Here is a 15,797-nt window from a genome sequence, read left to right as displayed (position 1 = left end):
GCGCGCGGGGGCCGGGCCCGAGGGCAGCGCGTCGGGGCCACCGCCGGGGCTGATGCTGTCCGTGTCCCTGCCCGTCCCCCGCCCTCCCCGCTGGTCGTGCCGTCCCTGCCCGCCCGGGCGGGGACAGCCGGCTGCAGCGGGGCCCTTCGCATGACAGCGGCGGGGGGGCGAGGAGGGGCCGGGCTGGTTTGAACCGCTGCTGTCCCCGCCCGCGGCCTGGTGTCCCTCGGCTTTGTACGGCCACAATGGGGCCGGAGGGGCTATTGTGCCCCCGAACAAACCCGGCCGGGCTGGGCCGGGCGGGGGGTGGGGGGAGTGGGTGGGTGTGGGGAGATGAAAGCGTCGCGCACCGAAATTACTTTAAACCCCCCGAGTCGTACACGGGAGATTTATGTCGCCCCTCGGCTGCGCGGCCTGCTGAGCGGCGCTGGCCTTGGGTAAACAAAGCGGCCCGCGGCAGCCGGGCGGGCGGCTCTAGCAGGACCCGTCCCGAAGCGGCGAGGCGGCCGAGTTCGCTTTGCTCGGCACTTGCCAGTTGAGGGGAGCCCCCGTTTCCCCGGGGTGCGCCCGGGTGCCCAGTCCCCGATAACGGTGCGGCTGCAGGCGTGCAGGGAGCGCGACCTGCTTCCACCCCGCCAGCAACAGGTGGGGACCTGAATAACTTCACATCTTTTCAAGGGGGAAAGAGGGACGTGGGGGAGCCGATGGGAGGATTAGATCAGATGTTATTGCTGGTGAAAAATTAAACAGAGTGGTACTCTGGGGAGCACAGATTAATATATTTGGTGACTCCGTGTGCACAAAGCCTCACCATTGTAGGCCTGTCTGAATGCCTGTGAATAGGATGGAGCATATGTGGCCTGTCACCGCAGGTGCCCACATCTGTTCGTCTCCGGGCAGATGCTCTCAGAAAAGGGGAGAGCATTTCCAAAAGCTCAGGCCCGCCCCATCCATACCCATCCTCTTTCTCATAATCACCTTCTGCAGTGGAGTTTGTGGCCCCTTCCCTCCCCCCACCCCCGTCTTCCCTGCACACAGAGAGATGTGGAAAGAAAGAAAGAAAAACAACACAAATTGGAAGTGGCTCAGAAAGCCCTGGAAACATACAATCAAACTACTTTCCTCTCTCTCCCCCTCCCAAGTTTATTAGCAGCAGGTTTTGCGCTGCAGCCAGCGCACAATGCGCAAGATGCGCGCACCGTGCAAAGGGGGCTGCAGGCCACGAGGGGAACAGAAAAACCCTTCATGCATGAAATGCGGTACAGTACAGCGGCACGCTGTGCTGGCTGTCATAGGGGAAGAGTGGTCTGTGCAGCCACTCCGGAGTGCTGGTTTGCAGCTACTATTTCAAGTTCTGGCTTAAGATGATGATTAACAAAACCGGGGAAAAGCTAAGAAGGGGGTTTCCCTATGAGAACTGGTGAACAGAGCGAATATTGGCACTGAAGTCGGTAGCAAAAGGGAGTATTTCCAGGCATCCAGAGAAATCTTGTAGCCAGAATGTTAAACATCTTTCTGAGAAGTGCTGTCACATTTTTTTTTTTATTCCATGTACATGATTTGAGCTCCTCCTCCCTGCTCGGTGCCAACCTGCCGAGACAGGCCAGGCCTCTGCGCTGCATGGGGGCTATGCTGGGCTTGCCTGATGATGGGGCAGATAGGGTGCCGGGGCCCAGCGTAAATGTCAGGCTCATGGGATATTTTGGGTTGGAAGGGACCTCAGAAGGTCATATAATACAAACTCACTATGTGGTTTCTAGCTTGGCAAAGATCGTGAGTGTCCTTGGAGTTGAAGGGGGACAAAGAGGCCAGTTCTCCAAACGCGAGACAGAGCTGGTCCCCAGAGGGATGTGGGCAGTGAGAGCATTTGAATCCCACGCCCCGGACACAGAGACGGGGGAGGCAACGGGACCCCCACCCGACCTGGGACACCCACAGGAAGTTTTGGGGAAGGTGCTGTTCCAGGTCGGGGGGAACCAGAGGGCCCGGAGAAGAGCAAGTCGGATGGGGGTGGGGGGAGCCTCCTGCCATCGGGGTCCTGATGTCCCCTTGTCCCCGGGAGGCCCCGCAGCTCAGCCCCCCGGGCCGGTGGTACGTGCCCTCGCAGGGGTACGCAGCCCTTCACCCTTTCCACTTTGGGAGCAACGGCAGCTCACGCACACGAGTGAGCAATTTTATCCCTCGTAGTTTCCCACAAGCAAAATCCCGTCGGAAGCAAGCCAGGGAGCAAACCCAAACAAACAAGTAGCGCAGGGGAGCGGGGCGGGGGAGGCTCGCTTTCTCCTCGTGTGCGATCAGTAAAACACATATAGGGGCCACTTCAGGATTTGCCCGGGGAAGGGTTGGAGAGCAGCTGGCTGCGGTAATCTCGTCGGGAGACAAAGGAATGCCCCGTCGGTCCCAGGATCACAGGTAAACACACAAACCATTGTCATGAAAATAAGGGGCTAGGATAGGGCCGAAGCAGATGATTTGCGATTTGAAAAAGGGGGCTGGGGGGGAGGGAAGGCCCAGAGCTGCTTATCTATCATCTGGCCTCGCTGTGTGCCAGCTGAGCCACGCGACTGCCCTTTCTTATTCTAATCAGCACATGCCTTTGCAACTTTGGGCTAACCTACACGCTAAACTTCTTAATCCCCTCCCCGCACACGGCAAGGGCGGCCCCTCCGGCACTGCGGCACCTCCGTGCCCCCCGCCCAGCCGCCTCGGGTCGGGGCACCCGGCGACGGGGCCCGGGCAAGCGCCAGCACCCTGGTCACGCTGCCGGGAACGGCGGGGGAGCCAGAGCCCCTGCCCGGCGGCGTCCCGCCCGCCCCCCATCCCATCCCATCCCATCCCATCCCATCCCATCCCATCCCATCCCATCCCATCCCATCCCATCCCACCCGGTCCAGCCTGGCCCAGGGGAACAGGTGAAAGGAGTGTTGCGGGGAAGGCGGCGGCTGAGGGGCAGCCGCACACACATACCTCCGTAGGGACTAGAGACCTAATTAAAATATTATGCACAGTCGGCTACACATAGCTCCACACGTACACGTCCCTCTGCCGCCGCACCGTTCGCCATATGCCCGGAGCCCTCCGTCCCGGGAAAAATCCGGGTTGAGCGCCAGCGATGGCAGCGCGTCGTCCTAATTAACAGCCCCCCCCCCCCCCCCCCCCCCCGCCCCCGAAGTGACTTTTCCCATAATCTGGCTCGTTTAGAATTAAAAGCCGGGGCCGATGGGGAGCTCTGGGCCGCACTGCTGCGCGGCGGGACCGTAAATCCTCGCCGGGGCATGAGAGGGGGGCCGGCGTTGCGGGAAGGGTATCAATTAGGGGCAGGGAGGGAGAGCACAATACCCCACCAGCCCCAGCGAGCCGCTGGCAGGCGGGGCTGGGCCCGCCGCGTCCCGGCCGTGCGGGGTCACCGCGGCTCGGCGGGGCCCGGGCACCGCGCCTTCCCCCGGGGGGTCCCGCCGCCGGCTCACCCCCCGGCGGGGCGGGCGCGGGCGGGCAGGGCGTCGTGCGGGACGGGCCGCCCGTCCCCGGCAGCGGGGGCCGGTGGCGGTGCGCGGGCGCGGTTAACACCGCGGGGGCGGCGCGGGGGGCGGCGGGGGGCGGCGGGCGAGCGCGGTGCGGAGACACGCGGTTGGGAGCGAAAAAGCGCCATTTGGTTGGGAGCAGATGGCTGGCTGGGGGGCTGATCGCGTCTAAAGGCGTGTCATCCCCCTTCAGCGAGAATCCCTAAGGGCTCCCCTTGTCTTCGAAATCAATGAAAATTAAAGTGCAGAGAATGGATGAATAGTTAGACCTCGAGTCCCTCCTTTGTTCGCCTCAGCTACTGGTGGGCAGGAGTTAAACTACAACAGCCTCCTATAGAAACACTTAAGTTAAACAGTCTCCCCGTTAGCCCAGCATCTGAAAGAGAGAGGGAGAGGGGGGAAAAAAGCAGAAAAAGGAGCTTTCTGCTTGATTTCCCCAATACAGAATCGCGTGGCATAAATTAAGCCGGAGAAGAATGAGCGCCGTGGGCAGGATCCTGCCGGCTCTCACGGCGCCTTTCAGTCACGCTCAGCAGCGGTAATCGAGAAATCTGTGCCCCGTCAATTTAACAAATACCCGGTACCGAAGGGGGGTTGTTAAGGATTTGGGGGCAAGTTTTTTCGGGTCTTTTTTTTTTTTTCCTCCCCTTATCGCTCGGTTAAAACCCTCGCGCGTGTAACTTTTTATTTCCAGTTTTTTAAGCAAGGGGATGCTAATGGACCAACTTTCTCTCTCTCGTAGATTAAAAGATCCGCGGTGATATATCACTTCCCGCCTCCACCGACGGGCTACCCCCAAATTTCAAGACAGATATTGCTCCCACGCCCTACTCGCTTAGTACATCCAATACGAAGTGATTCTCTCCTCCCCCCCCCACCCCCCCTCCCGCCGCCCTTTTCCCGGAGATAACGCCGCAGCAAAGTTTGCGAAGCAGCGGCAAGCCACTTGAAAAGACGCTAGGTGGCAAAAGTAATATACAGTTAAACCCGGCGTTGCCACGGGGTGCTCCCCCCCCAACTCCCCTCCCCGCTGCAGAGGCTGGGCACCGCGGGGGCGGGCAGCCCATCCTCCAGGAACCCGCCGCCCGCTCCGCTCCCTCCCTGGCCGCCTTCCCTGCGCCCTCGCACGGTGCCTCTGGGATCGCTGCTCCCCTCTCTGCCCGCATATAACTCCCACCTTAACCCCCCCCCCCCCCCCCAAAAAAAAAACCAAACAACAAAACCACCAGAAACAAAAACCACAAAAAAACCCAAGCCAAACATTCCTGTACATTTAAGCTTTCCCTTAAGCGTCGAGGGGCGGGGAGAGGGGAAGGAGAGCACCTGGATGTAGATGGCTCGTTCGTCCAAAATTAGATGTAAAGGGCGTACGCACTGAGAGGCGAAACGTTGCAAAAGTGTGGATGCTTGCTTAGGTACCGAGGGTACATGCCTGGGTTTGGGGTAGGTGCCGCAACCCCCACCCAGTAAGTGAACGTGGGCAGCTACAGTCCCGGAACAGTCAAGAAGAGCTGGGCTGAATGAACTCATTAGTGATTTTCTTTTAATTGGTATTACCCAATGCTTTTACTTTAAGAAGTCTTTAAGAATTTTTTTTCCTAGTGCATTGTAAGATAATTTGTGATCAAGACATCTGCTTCAATGAAAGTCACATTTTGCCATGCAAATGCACGTTTCAAACCAATAAAGTCGCCATAATAAGGCTTTTAGCATGGCATACCTACAGTGAGGTTATTGTAGCCAAATCCTCTCCTTTCGCACGCAAGCTTAATCTGTGCTGAAATGATCTGTTACAATTAAAATGACATTTACAGAGACAGTTACACCTTGCATCCTAATGAATCCGCCTGCGCCTACCGAAGGTGTTTAAACAGAGGGCCCGGACAAAGTGGAAAGCCCCGCTTCGAGTGACATGCCAGAGTCGCCCTCCAACTTTTATCCCCCACTTCCATCCATCATTAAGAAACTGCTCAAACGGTAATCATCTCTACCCCTCTTTCACCGCAACAGTAAACTCCTTTCCGTGTTTTTAAGATGAAAACAAAAGTTCTAGTGTCTGATGGGTATGTAGAAAAATAATAATAAGGTGACGGTTGGTGTAAAGTTGGTGTTTCTTCTTTTTTTTTCTTTTTTTCTTTTTTTTTTTTTTTTGGTGGAGGGGGGAAGTGCTGGAAGGGATTTCTTTAAAAAATGTGCGGACATTGTTGTAGAGGCAGTAGCGTGCGCCGAGGGGAGCTCTTTCTCTCCCTCGCATTGTGCAGGGAGCAGGTGCTGTCTACATTACCATACAGCTGAGAGCACAAAGAGCTAACTGATTCAGCCCTCACACAATAACAAACGGCCTTAATGACAGCCACGCGAACGACACACACCAAACTCACTTTTTACTAAGCTGAAGGAGGAAAAAAAAAAAAAAGGGAGAGAGAGAGAGAGGGAGAGGTTGCTGGTGATGATGATAATAATCATAGAGGGGTGCGGGACCCGGTCAGAGCGGGTGGCTCTCTCCGGCAGCGGTGGTGGCGGGGACGGGACCGCGGAGCCCCGCGGACCGGTCCCCTCCACGGGTCTCCTCCGCGAACCCGTCAGCGCCCTCCCCCGCCGCCGGGACCCCCGGGGACTCCCCCCCTTTCCATCCGCCGGCGGGATGAGCGCTGTGAACGGAGCCAAGGGATGAGCGAACCCCGTCTCGGTTCGCGCAAATTCATACCCCCCACCCCCTCACCCCTCAATTATCCCGGTTGTGCCAGGGGAAATGCGGAGTGAATTTCAAGGGATCAGCTTCCCCTCGCCGTGGCTCGCTGGCTTCCACCTCCCTCGTCCCTTTAACGCCGAAGACAGATGCCCCATGGAAGTGGTCATGATCACCGAGTTACTTTTTGGGGACACGGCGGCTGCTTTGCACGTTTCGAGAGGTAATTGCAGCCCGCCGTCCCCGGGCTTGTTTTCTCGCCGGAGCGTGTTGCGCTGCCTCTCTCCGGTGCGGAGGGGGTGTTACCCTCTCCCCGGAGCAGAAGGGGGATTCTTGCGGTTACCAAATTTGCAGGAATGTAAATGAGCACGTTTTGTGAGCGCGGAGGGGAGGGGGAGGAGGGTTGCACATTTTACAGCTCACTGACCATTTGGCGATCCATTGAGAGGAGGGTTTGGAAAAGTGGCTCCTTTGTGACAGCTCTAGCCAGATTGGGGGGCTGCTCATTTGCATCTCATTAGGCATGCAGGCGGCCGGCGGGATATAAGGGAGGCAGGCGCCCAAGGAGAGGCAGATCCTTAGCGCTTCACCCTCGGAGAGAGCCGCCGAGCCGCGGCGCAGAGCAGAGCCGAGCAGGCACCCCCACCCCCCCCTCCCCCGTAGGAGCACACCCGGACACGCTCAGTGCGCCGCTATTGAGACACGAGCTTATTTTTGTTGGCTGGGATTCCTCTAAAAACAAAAGTAAGAGCCCACAACAAGGAAAGGGAGCTTCGCTGCTTTTGCAAAAGAAAAAAAAAAAAAAAGAAATAAAGGAAAAAAAAAAAGGGGGGGATCAAGGCTCCGACGTGACCTGCTGCCCGCTGCCGTTTGACACCCGCCAGCCCCGACGTGCGCAGGGCGAGCGCAGCCGCGCAGAGCCGCTCCCGCATCTCACCGCACCGGGAATTACCGCCGCTGCCGCCGCTGCCTCTGCAGGGATTGCCAGACCGCCGATTTTTAATCTTCCTTGGGAAGCCTTTTCTCTGCCTCTGTTGGGAATTAAGTTGCTTTTTTTTTTTAATATTTTTTTTTTTTTTCTTCCTGGAGAAAAGGAGGAGCATCGTGGATTGGGAAAGAAAAAGAGTTTAGCAGCTTAATTTTAACCTTTTTTTTTTTTTCCTTCCTTTCTTTTTCTTTTGCCATCCGAAAGAACTGTCAGTCGCCGACAGGCTACACCTAGAGCTATCGACAGAAGGGGAGAAAAGTCAGAGACAGTCCTGAAAGAAGGGGACCGTCACACTAACTCTTCCAGCTCTGCTGGGGCGAGCGGCTTTGGCCGCTGTGGTTTATTTCCCCCCGCCCCCCTCACCCCCTTCCTCCGAGAGACACTTTCCCCCTTTCCCCTCCGACGAGAAGACAAGGGGGAGGAAAGCAAGGGCACCAGAGCTGCCCCTCCAAAATGGGAGGTCGGTTCCTGCTGACGCTCGCCCTCCTCTCGGTGCTGCAGAGCCGCTGCCCGGTAAGTGCCCGAGGGGTGGCGGGGCAGAAATGCCGGCGGTGGTGGTCCCGGCACCGGGCTTCCCGCGGGGGTGCCGAGCACTGCTGCTGCCTGTTGCAACCGGGAGAAGCGGGGAGGGGCGTCGGGGAGGGAGGCGTCAGTCCCGCCGATGCCCGGCGGGGCTGGGGTCGGGCCAGGGGAGCGGGCTGCTCGGCGGGCTGACGGCCTCTGTCCCCGCCCCGCAGGTCGGCTGCTCCGGGGTCTTCGAGCTGAAGCTGCAGGAGTTTGTCAATAAGAAGGGGCTGCTCAGCAACCGCAACTGCTGCCGCGGGGGAGGCCCCGGAGGCGGCGGGCTGCAGCAGTGCGACTGCAAGACCTTCTTCCGCGTCTGCCTCAAGCACTACCAGGCCAGCGTCTCCCCCGATCCGCCCTGCACCTACGGCAGCGCCATCACCCCCGTCCTCGGCGCCAACTCCTTCAGCGTACCCGACGGCGCGGGAGGCGCCGACCCCGCCTTCAGCAACCCCATCCGCTTCCCCTTCGGCTTCACCTGGCCCGTAAGTGGGCGAAGGGGGGGGGGGGGGGCGGCGCGAGAAGGGGCGGTCCGCATCCCATCCCACACACCGTGCCATTCCAGCTGGATGACTGCCCTTCCAAAGGGCCATCAGTCCACCGGGGGTGTCTGGGGGTGTCTGGGGGCGCTACCCCCTGGTCCTGCCTGCTCTCACACTCTCCCGGTGGGATGTCTCTGCTCCTTCTTTCCTCAGGGCACCTTCTCGCTCATCATTGAGGCTCTGCATACGGACTCACCTGATGACCTCACCACAGGTAACTGTTCCAAAACAGACCCTAAACTGGAATAATCCCAGCCTTGTGGCCCCACTCATCTCCTTCTTCTGCATTGTGCAGTGCATTATGTTATCCCATCCCATCCCATCCCATCTCATCCCATCCCTGCTCCTCCTTGGGAGGCCATGGGAAGAGAGGCCAACCTGTTGGCATGTAACTCTATAATCCTACCTCTGCGGTTCCCCTCCCACCCCCCTACTGAGCATCTTCCTACACCTCTACCCACGCTGGGTTTCCTAATCATGCCTCTCCTCTGCACACAGAAAACCCTGAGCGCCTCATCAGCCGCCTGGCCACCCAGAGGCACTTGGCGGTGGGTGAAGAGTGGTCCCAGGACCTGCACAGCAGCGGCCGCACAGACCTCAAGTACTCCTATCGCTTTGTGTGTGATGAGCACTACTATGGAGAAGGCTGCTCTGTCTTCTGTCGCCCCCGGGACGATGCCTTTGGTCACTTCACTTGTGGAGAGCGTGGAGAGAAAGTCTGCAACCCTGGCTGGAAAGGACAGTACTGCACTGAGCGTGAGTGTCCCATCTTCTTGTGTCCCTGGGTGCTGGTTGCAGTGGTGTCCCCTGAGCTCTTTGGGGGTGTTTCTCAAACACCAAGCCCAACAGGAGAGGGGGAAGCAAGTGACAGTGGGTGGAGGTCTGGTGCTGCATACAGGATTTACTGGCACAGGGAGTGGGAGGTGTTCGGCATTATCACAGAAAGTTAATGCAGACAGCACTTTCTGAAGCTAATAAAATGTCATTGTCAACATTACACTCTTGCTTATTTCCTGTAGACACCAAATCTGATAGCAAAATGTTCAACAGTTGCTTGGGGATTTATTAAAACATGTCAGGACTACGTTTTATACCTAGCCACCCCTTCGACCATCACGCACTGATATCATTATGTACAGGATACATGGCTTCAGGAGAGGGAGCCAGGCTTTGGCAACAACCGTGCAGCAGGCCTGTTGATCAGCTTATGATGGTCTGATACCTTGCCACCTTGTATTGAGAAAAGTGTTAGGAGGCCTCAGGTATTCTCCGTAGCCTTTAGACCATACATTTCTCATTTGTGGTACTGGCCCTAACGGAGACTGTTCCACAAGAATATTCAGCTTCTTCCCCATCCCTCTTCTGTGCCACTGCTGTGATTGTTACAACTAGCAAAGTAGTGAGGGACATGAGTTTTAAAGTGCGCCTGAGCTTGAAGTTGCTGAGGAATGTGGTGTGTTGATAGACAGCAGGAAAAGCTGGGACAGTAAGCGCATCACTGAGAGTATAGTCAGGGATTTCAGACCCCTCCAGCTTGGTACAAGCTTGCCGCCCGCTGTAGACATGTAGCGGTGTACACCCAAACGTGCACAGAGAGCTCCTGCTGCAGCATGTGATGGCATTCTCTGTTTGTGTGTATACACGGACCTGAAGTACACTGGCAGATGACATCCTGGGCGAGTGTTCCTCTCCAGTCATCAAAGGGCCAGGCGTGTAGGGAGAAAACAGTTACGGGCTGTAAAGCAGCCTCTTGGTTTTCTTCTCGTGGTGTTTTTGTTTTTCTTAAAGCCCACCTACACTGCAGTCTCAGCTGAGGTGCTATCAAAGGAGCCCAGATTGATTATTCATGCTATTAGTGACTGGTAGGATGCTTTTAGCAGTTCTTGGTCCAACGTTGCACAATAAACAGTAAGCAGAGGGGTCTGTGTTTCCTTTGATGGCGTTTTAAATAGGAGCTACAACCTTTCCCGTGATCAAAAGTGGCTAGCCCGGTTGTGTCAAGGGGTGGGGAAAAAGGAAGCGTTTTGATAATGAGCTCTTTCGGAGCTGTCAGCACTTTTGGATGCCTGTACATCGCTGCTTTTCCCATAGCAAAGTTAGAAGGCTGTCTGTGCTCCTCAGTCTGCTTTCCCTCGCAGCAAAAAAGCAGCTTAGAACAGCGGCGCAAACCTACTGGGCAGGGGAGATGTGTTTATGTGTGCATGCAGAAAGAATGTTTGGCTGTTGGGGAGCGGAGCTGCCAGTCGCAGATTGCTTCCCGTCGCCTTGCCCCCAGCTCCATTCTTTCCAACTTGGAGGCGATCTGATTATCAGCACCGATTCTTTCTTTCTCTTTCTCTCCCCACCGCCCCCCCTTCCCCTCGCATGCCATTGTCTCCGGCTGGCTTTGTTGAATTAAAACTTTGCAGTGCCTGCTTAATGAGTTCCATAACCAGGCAAAGTAATGAGCAGAAGTCCCTTTTTTCCCCTTCCCTCATCCTCCCTCCCGCTGGCCCGCTTACCTCTTTTACCAGGGCTGCACCCACCCGCCCGCCCCTTTTCGGAACGGGGCGGAGGAGTTGGGGTGGGGGGAAGGAGGGAGGAAGAACTTTAGACTTATTTATTTGAATAAGAAGGAAAAAAAAAAAAAAAGAAGAGAAAAGTTTTTTTGCAGCGAAATCACGCGCGTGCCATAGATTAGCTGTGGGCAGGGATAGGCTGCCCGGCCGCCGGCCCCATTGGCTCCGGGGCCGGGGTATTGTTGCAGTGGGGCAGCTGCTGGGAGAGAATAGACAATAGAGCAGCTGTCTTGCACTGGCACCCTGCACACCAGCTGTCCACTCTTATCTGCACACACACTTTCGGGGGATATTAAGAGGTGGAGCTGTGTGCATAGAATTGGAAAAAAGGACTTCTGACCCTCACTGGGAAGGGAAGGGGGGTGGGGGGCTGTGGGGAAGGGAGCAATTGTGAGCCCTCTTTTGTCTGTGTGCAACTGTATTAAGAAGAATGCTCATCCCTGGCGATAAGTAAAGTGCCCGGTTACGGGGCGAGATCAATACTCCTGCAGACGCCGGAGATTAACTCAGCTGCGCTTAACTGCCCCGACCTAGTAAACGGGGCTCCCCACCCGCGAGGTGCTCCGGGGATCGGACTTGTGCGAGGGAGGTGTCTGGGCCCCCGTGCTGACGTTTCTTCCTCCTTGGTTTGTTTACAGCCATTTGTTTGCCTGGATGTGATGAGCAACACGGCTTTTGCGAAAAACCTGGGGAATGCAAGTAAGTTTCCCCCTCCCCTCCTGCTCCCTTCTTTGTCTTTAACGTTGATGCTCTGCTGTTAAGTAAGCCATCAGTCATCTGAAGGGTTGGTTTGAATGCCTTTCTTCATATTAGATGGTAATTTGAGAGATCCAGGTAATGCCAGATCAAAGTATTAATCTACAAGTCAAACATCAGTGCCATTAATATTAACCTAATGAGTTTACAGGGTTGTGTGTAAGGGTTAGCTGTTTGTTATTAGAGTAAACAAATTAACTACCTGGAACTGTGGCTCTGTCTAAGGGAGTGGAAGAAATAGCTGGGACCGATGAAAGCTGATGCTACAGTTGGACTTGGTGACTTTCTCACATGAAGGATCACCAAGGGCTTTTAGGAAACTCAATCCCTGGCATCAGTGTGTTCACAGAGTTTGCGATAGGGTTTCCAACTGTGAGTAGTCTAAATCTGACAAGACTTTGTTGTCGGTTTGGTTTTTTTTCAGATGCAGAGTGGGTTGGCAGGGGCGATATTGTGATGAGTGCATCCGATACCCAGGCTGCCTTCATGGTACCTGTCAGCAGCCATGGCAGTGCAACTGCCAGGAAGGCTGGGGTGGCCTTTTCTGCAACCAGGGTGAGTTCTCTGTCCTTGCTTGAGGGTCTGTTTTAAAACGCAGAAAGCAAACACATCTTTCCAGCTCACCTACCCTCTTCTAGCCTCACAAATTAGCAAGTATCTTGACTGTTTTTTCTTTTTTTTTTCTTAAATCTTTTACAGACCTGAACTACTGCACCCACCACAAGCCCTGCATGAACGGTGCCACATGCACCAACACTGGTCAGGGGAGCTACACGTGTTCCTGCCGACCCGGGTACACAGGCTCCAACTGTGAGATTGAAATCAATGAATGTGACGCCAACCCTTGCAAGAATGGTGGAAGCTGCACTGTAAGTTTGAGTTGCTTGTGGCATCTGAAACCCCTAGGGAGCAGTTAATGTCAGTTTTACTGATTTCTTTCAAAATCCCTTTTTGGATTTCAAAGCAGCTTCGGGTAAATGTTTTGACTATTTCTCATTTTCTCCCTCCAGGATCTCGAGAACAGTTATTCCTGTACCTGCCCACCAGGCTTCTACGGTAAAAACTGCGAGCTGAGCGCCATGACTTGTGCTGACGGCCCGTGCTTCAATGGCGGGAGGTGCACCGACAACCCTGACGGGGGATACAACTGCCGCTGCCCACTGGGTTATTCTGGATTCAACTGTGAAAAGAAAATTGATTACTGCAGTTCCAGCCCTTGTGCTAATGGTAAGGCCAAACATGCTATGGTGACCTTCTAGAAGGGAGACCAGCCAGTTACTTTGGCTTCTGGTCCGGAGTTTGTAACCAGGAGCGATGTTCAGTTGTGGTTCGTGTCATGTCGATAGCTGACTTGGTGGGGAAGCTGTACTTAAAAAGTAACGGTGTGGTTTGGGCCACAGACCGTATTTTCTCAAGGGGTGACTGTGGCCAGGGAACCTGGCCTGAAGCTTCATGCCTGAAAATGTGGAGGGTTATCCTTGCAAATTCTCTTAGAGGTCTGTGGATGCAAAATGCCATGCAAGTGCTAAATATTATTACTTGTAATCTGGTAACAGCAGTTGCCCTGTTTCGATTAAACTAGTGAAGACTAGTGAAGACTGCAGTCCTCATTCGTTGCCACTCAAACTCTGTAACGTGAGACTGTGGTGTTAACCTGATCAGGGCTAGCTTTGTTGTCCAAGCTGAGTGAAATGTTTAAAAGGAAATAGGATGGAGAATGAAAAATAGACCTGATTAACAAATATCTTCATTAAAAAAACCAAAAACCCACACTTCTTATGGTGGCTCAGACTTGGCAAAGGTTGAGCTATCCTCTCAAAAAGAAAGCTTGTCCCGGCTGTGGGTTGTGATGGTCGCCCTGAGAGCAGCAGGTGGGAGGCTGTTTGGTCTGGCTGCCCACCACTGAGCGTTCATTCCCCCTTGACGTTTTGCAGGAGCCCAATGTGTCGATCTGGGGAACTCCTACATATGCCAGTGCCAGGCTGGCTTCACTGGGAGACACTGTGATGATAACGTGGATGACTGCGCCTCCTTTCCGTGCGTCAACGGAGGGACCTGCCAGGATGGTGTCAACGACTATTCCTGCACCTGCCCCCCGGGATACAACGGGAAGAACTGCAGCACCCCGGTGAGCAGATGTGAACACAGCCCCTGCCACAACGGGGCCACCTGCCACGAAAGAAACAACCGCTACGTCTGTGAGTGCGCCCGGGGGTATGGTGGGCTCAACTGCCAGTTCTTGCTTCCCGAGCCGCCGCAGGGGCCGGTCATCGTTGACTTCACTGAGAAGTACACGGAAGGCCAGAACACCCAGTTCCCCTGGATCGCCGTCTGCGCTGGGATTATTCTGGTCCTCATGCTGCTGCTGGGGTGCGCTGCTGTGGTCGTCTGCGTCAGGCTCAGAGTGCAGAAGAGGCACCACCAGCCCGATGCCTGCAGAAGCGAGACTGAGACCATGAACAACCTGGCGAACTGCCAGCGTGAGAAGGACATTTCCATAAGTGTCATTGGTGCCACTCAAATTAAAAACACGAATAAGAAAGTAGACTTTCATAGTGATAACTCCGATAAAAATGGCTACAAAGTCAGATACCCATCAGTGGATTACAATTTGGTGCATGAACTCAAGAACGAGGACTCTGTTAAAGAGGAGCACAGCAAATGTGAAGCCAAGTGTGAAACGTATGATTCAGAGGCAGAGGAGAAAAGTGCAGTACAGCTAAAGAGGTATCTCTCACATCTGAATACGGGGGGCAGCTGGACTCGGAAGGGTGTGTGTGGGTCTTGTAGTGTTAGGTAGCGTTAAGCAAGAGCCATCTGACCTGTGTTGTCTCTTTTTGTCTTCATTAGTGATACTTCTGAAAGAAAGCGACCTGATTCAGTATATTCCACTTCAAAGGACACAAAGTACCAGTCGGTGTATGTCATATCAGAAGAGAAAGATGAGTGCATCATAGCAACTGAGGTTAGTATACTGCCTGGCAGGTGGAACAGCAGAGAAAAGTCTCGGTGCGCAGCCCTCATCTACCAGCCCTCAGGGCAGCTAAACCCTTTTCTGTGGTGCCACAGCAATTTGTACCTGTTGAAATCAGCCAGCTTGAATTTGTCGTGCTGTGGATGTTGTAGAGGCAAGATCAGTGGCTTGCTGCTGTGGATGTTACGGGTGCAATGATTTTGCAGACAAGGACAGTGTGGTTGTGGTCTGCTGACCCACCCCTCAGTGTGCTTCATGCAGGGTCCATTCCTGTAATGACTTAAGTCCCAACCCTCTGCAGCCCTACAGCCCTCTTCTTACTTTCCATTAACCTCTCCTGATCTCTGCTCATGTTTTCTCTCACCAGGTGTAAACCAGAGGTGATACGGCAAGGTGGTTGTTCGGAACAATTTCAGAGGAGACGTGCCCCGATGAATGCTGCTGAAAGAGGAATGGGAGATAGATTCCTTCACTGACTGCTGCTGAGAAACTAAATTCAGGCTTGAGCTGGTTCTCTACTGAAGTTAGCAAAGTGACTGCAAAATAGAGAAACAAGATGGACACCAGGCAAGGGTCTGTGTTCAAGGATTACTGTTGCACTGCCTTTTACGAATTTTATCATTGCACTATGGTCAGTTGCTTTTCTATATATATTTAAATGAACGGACTTAAGTACTACATAAGAAGCATGCACTGCCTGAAGTGTATATTTTGGATTCTTATGAGCCAGTCTTTTCTTGAATTAGAGACACAAACACTGCCTTTATTGTCTTTTTTGATACTAAAATGTGTTTTTACTAGGTGAGAAAAAGTGTGTTATTTTTTTGAATCTGTAAAAATATTTTCATGATAATTGTAAAGCTTGAGTATTTTGTGATGTTCATTTTTTTATAATTTAAATTTTTTGGTAAATATGTACAAAGGCACTTCGGGTCTATGTGACTATATTTTTTTGTATATAAATGTATTTATGGAATATTGTGCAAATGTTATTTGAGGGTTTTTTACCATTTTGTTAATGAAGAAATTCATTTTTAAAATATTTTTCCAAAATAAATATTATTAATGATAATCAGAGTGCTATGTTCATTCCATAACCAATGACAAAATTATTGAACCTTGGAAGCAGGCATCTGACAGGCTTCTGTGCATTCATTTGTGGATGGGTAGGACTGAGAAACAAATAATGGGGAACAACTTGCTAT

At 53.8% G+C, this 15,797-nt stretch overlaps 1 protein-coding gene across 1 annotated transcript; it reads left to right on the top strand.

The window, feature by feature from the left end:
• Positions 1–7,651: 7,651 nt before the first annotated feature.
• DLL1 (delta like canonical Notch ligand 1) lies at positions 7,652–15,585 on the top strand (the record flags this gene model as incomplete). Its single annotated transcript, XM_084262003.1, has 11 exons — positions 7,652–7,711; positions 7,936–8,247; positions 8,458–8,518; positions 8,803–9,060; positions 11,501–11,561; positions 12,043–12,173; positions 12,318–12,487; positions 12,629–12,845; positions 13,553–14,345; positions 14,469–14,583; positions 14,960–15,585. The coding sequence occupies 11 exons, from the start codon at positions 7,652–7,654 to the stop codon at positions 14,963–14,965; spliced, it is 2,184 nt and encodes a 727-aa protein (XP_084118129.1). The 3' UTR covers positions 14,966–15,585.
• Between the last annotated feature and the right edge of the window lie 212 nt (positions 15,586–15,797).

This window comes from Gallinula chloropus, assembly GCF_964237585.1.
Source record: "Gallinula chloropus genome assembly, chromosome: 3".
Taxonomy (NCBI): domain Eukaryota; kingdom Metazoa; phylum Chordata; class Aves; order Gruiformes; family Rallidae; genus Gallinula; species Gallinula chloropus.
The sequence above is the reverse complement of the archived record's forward strand: the minus strand, read 5'-3'. Positions and strand labels throughout refer to the sequence as shown.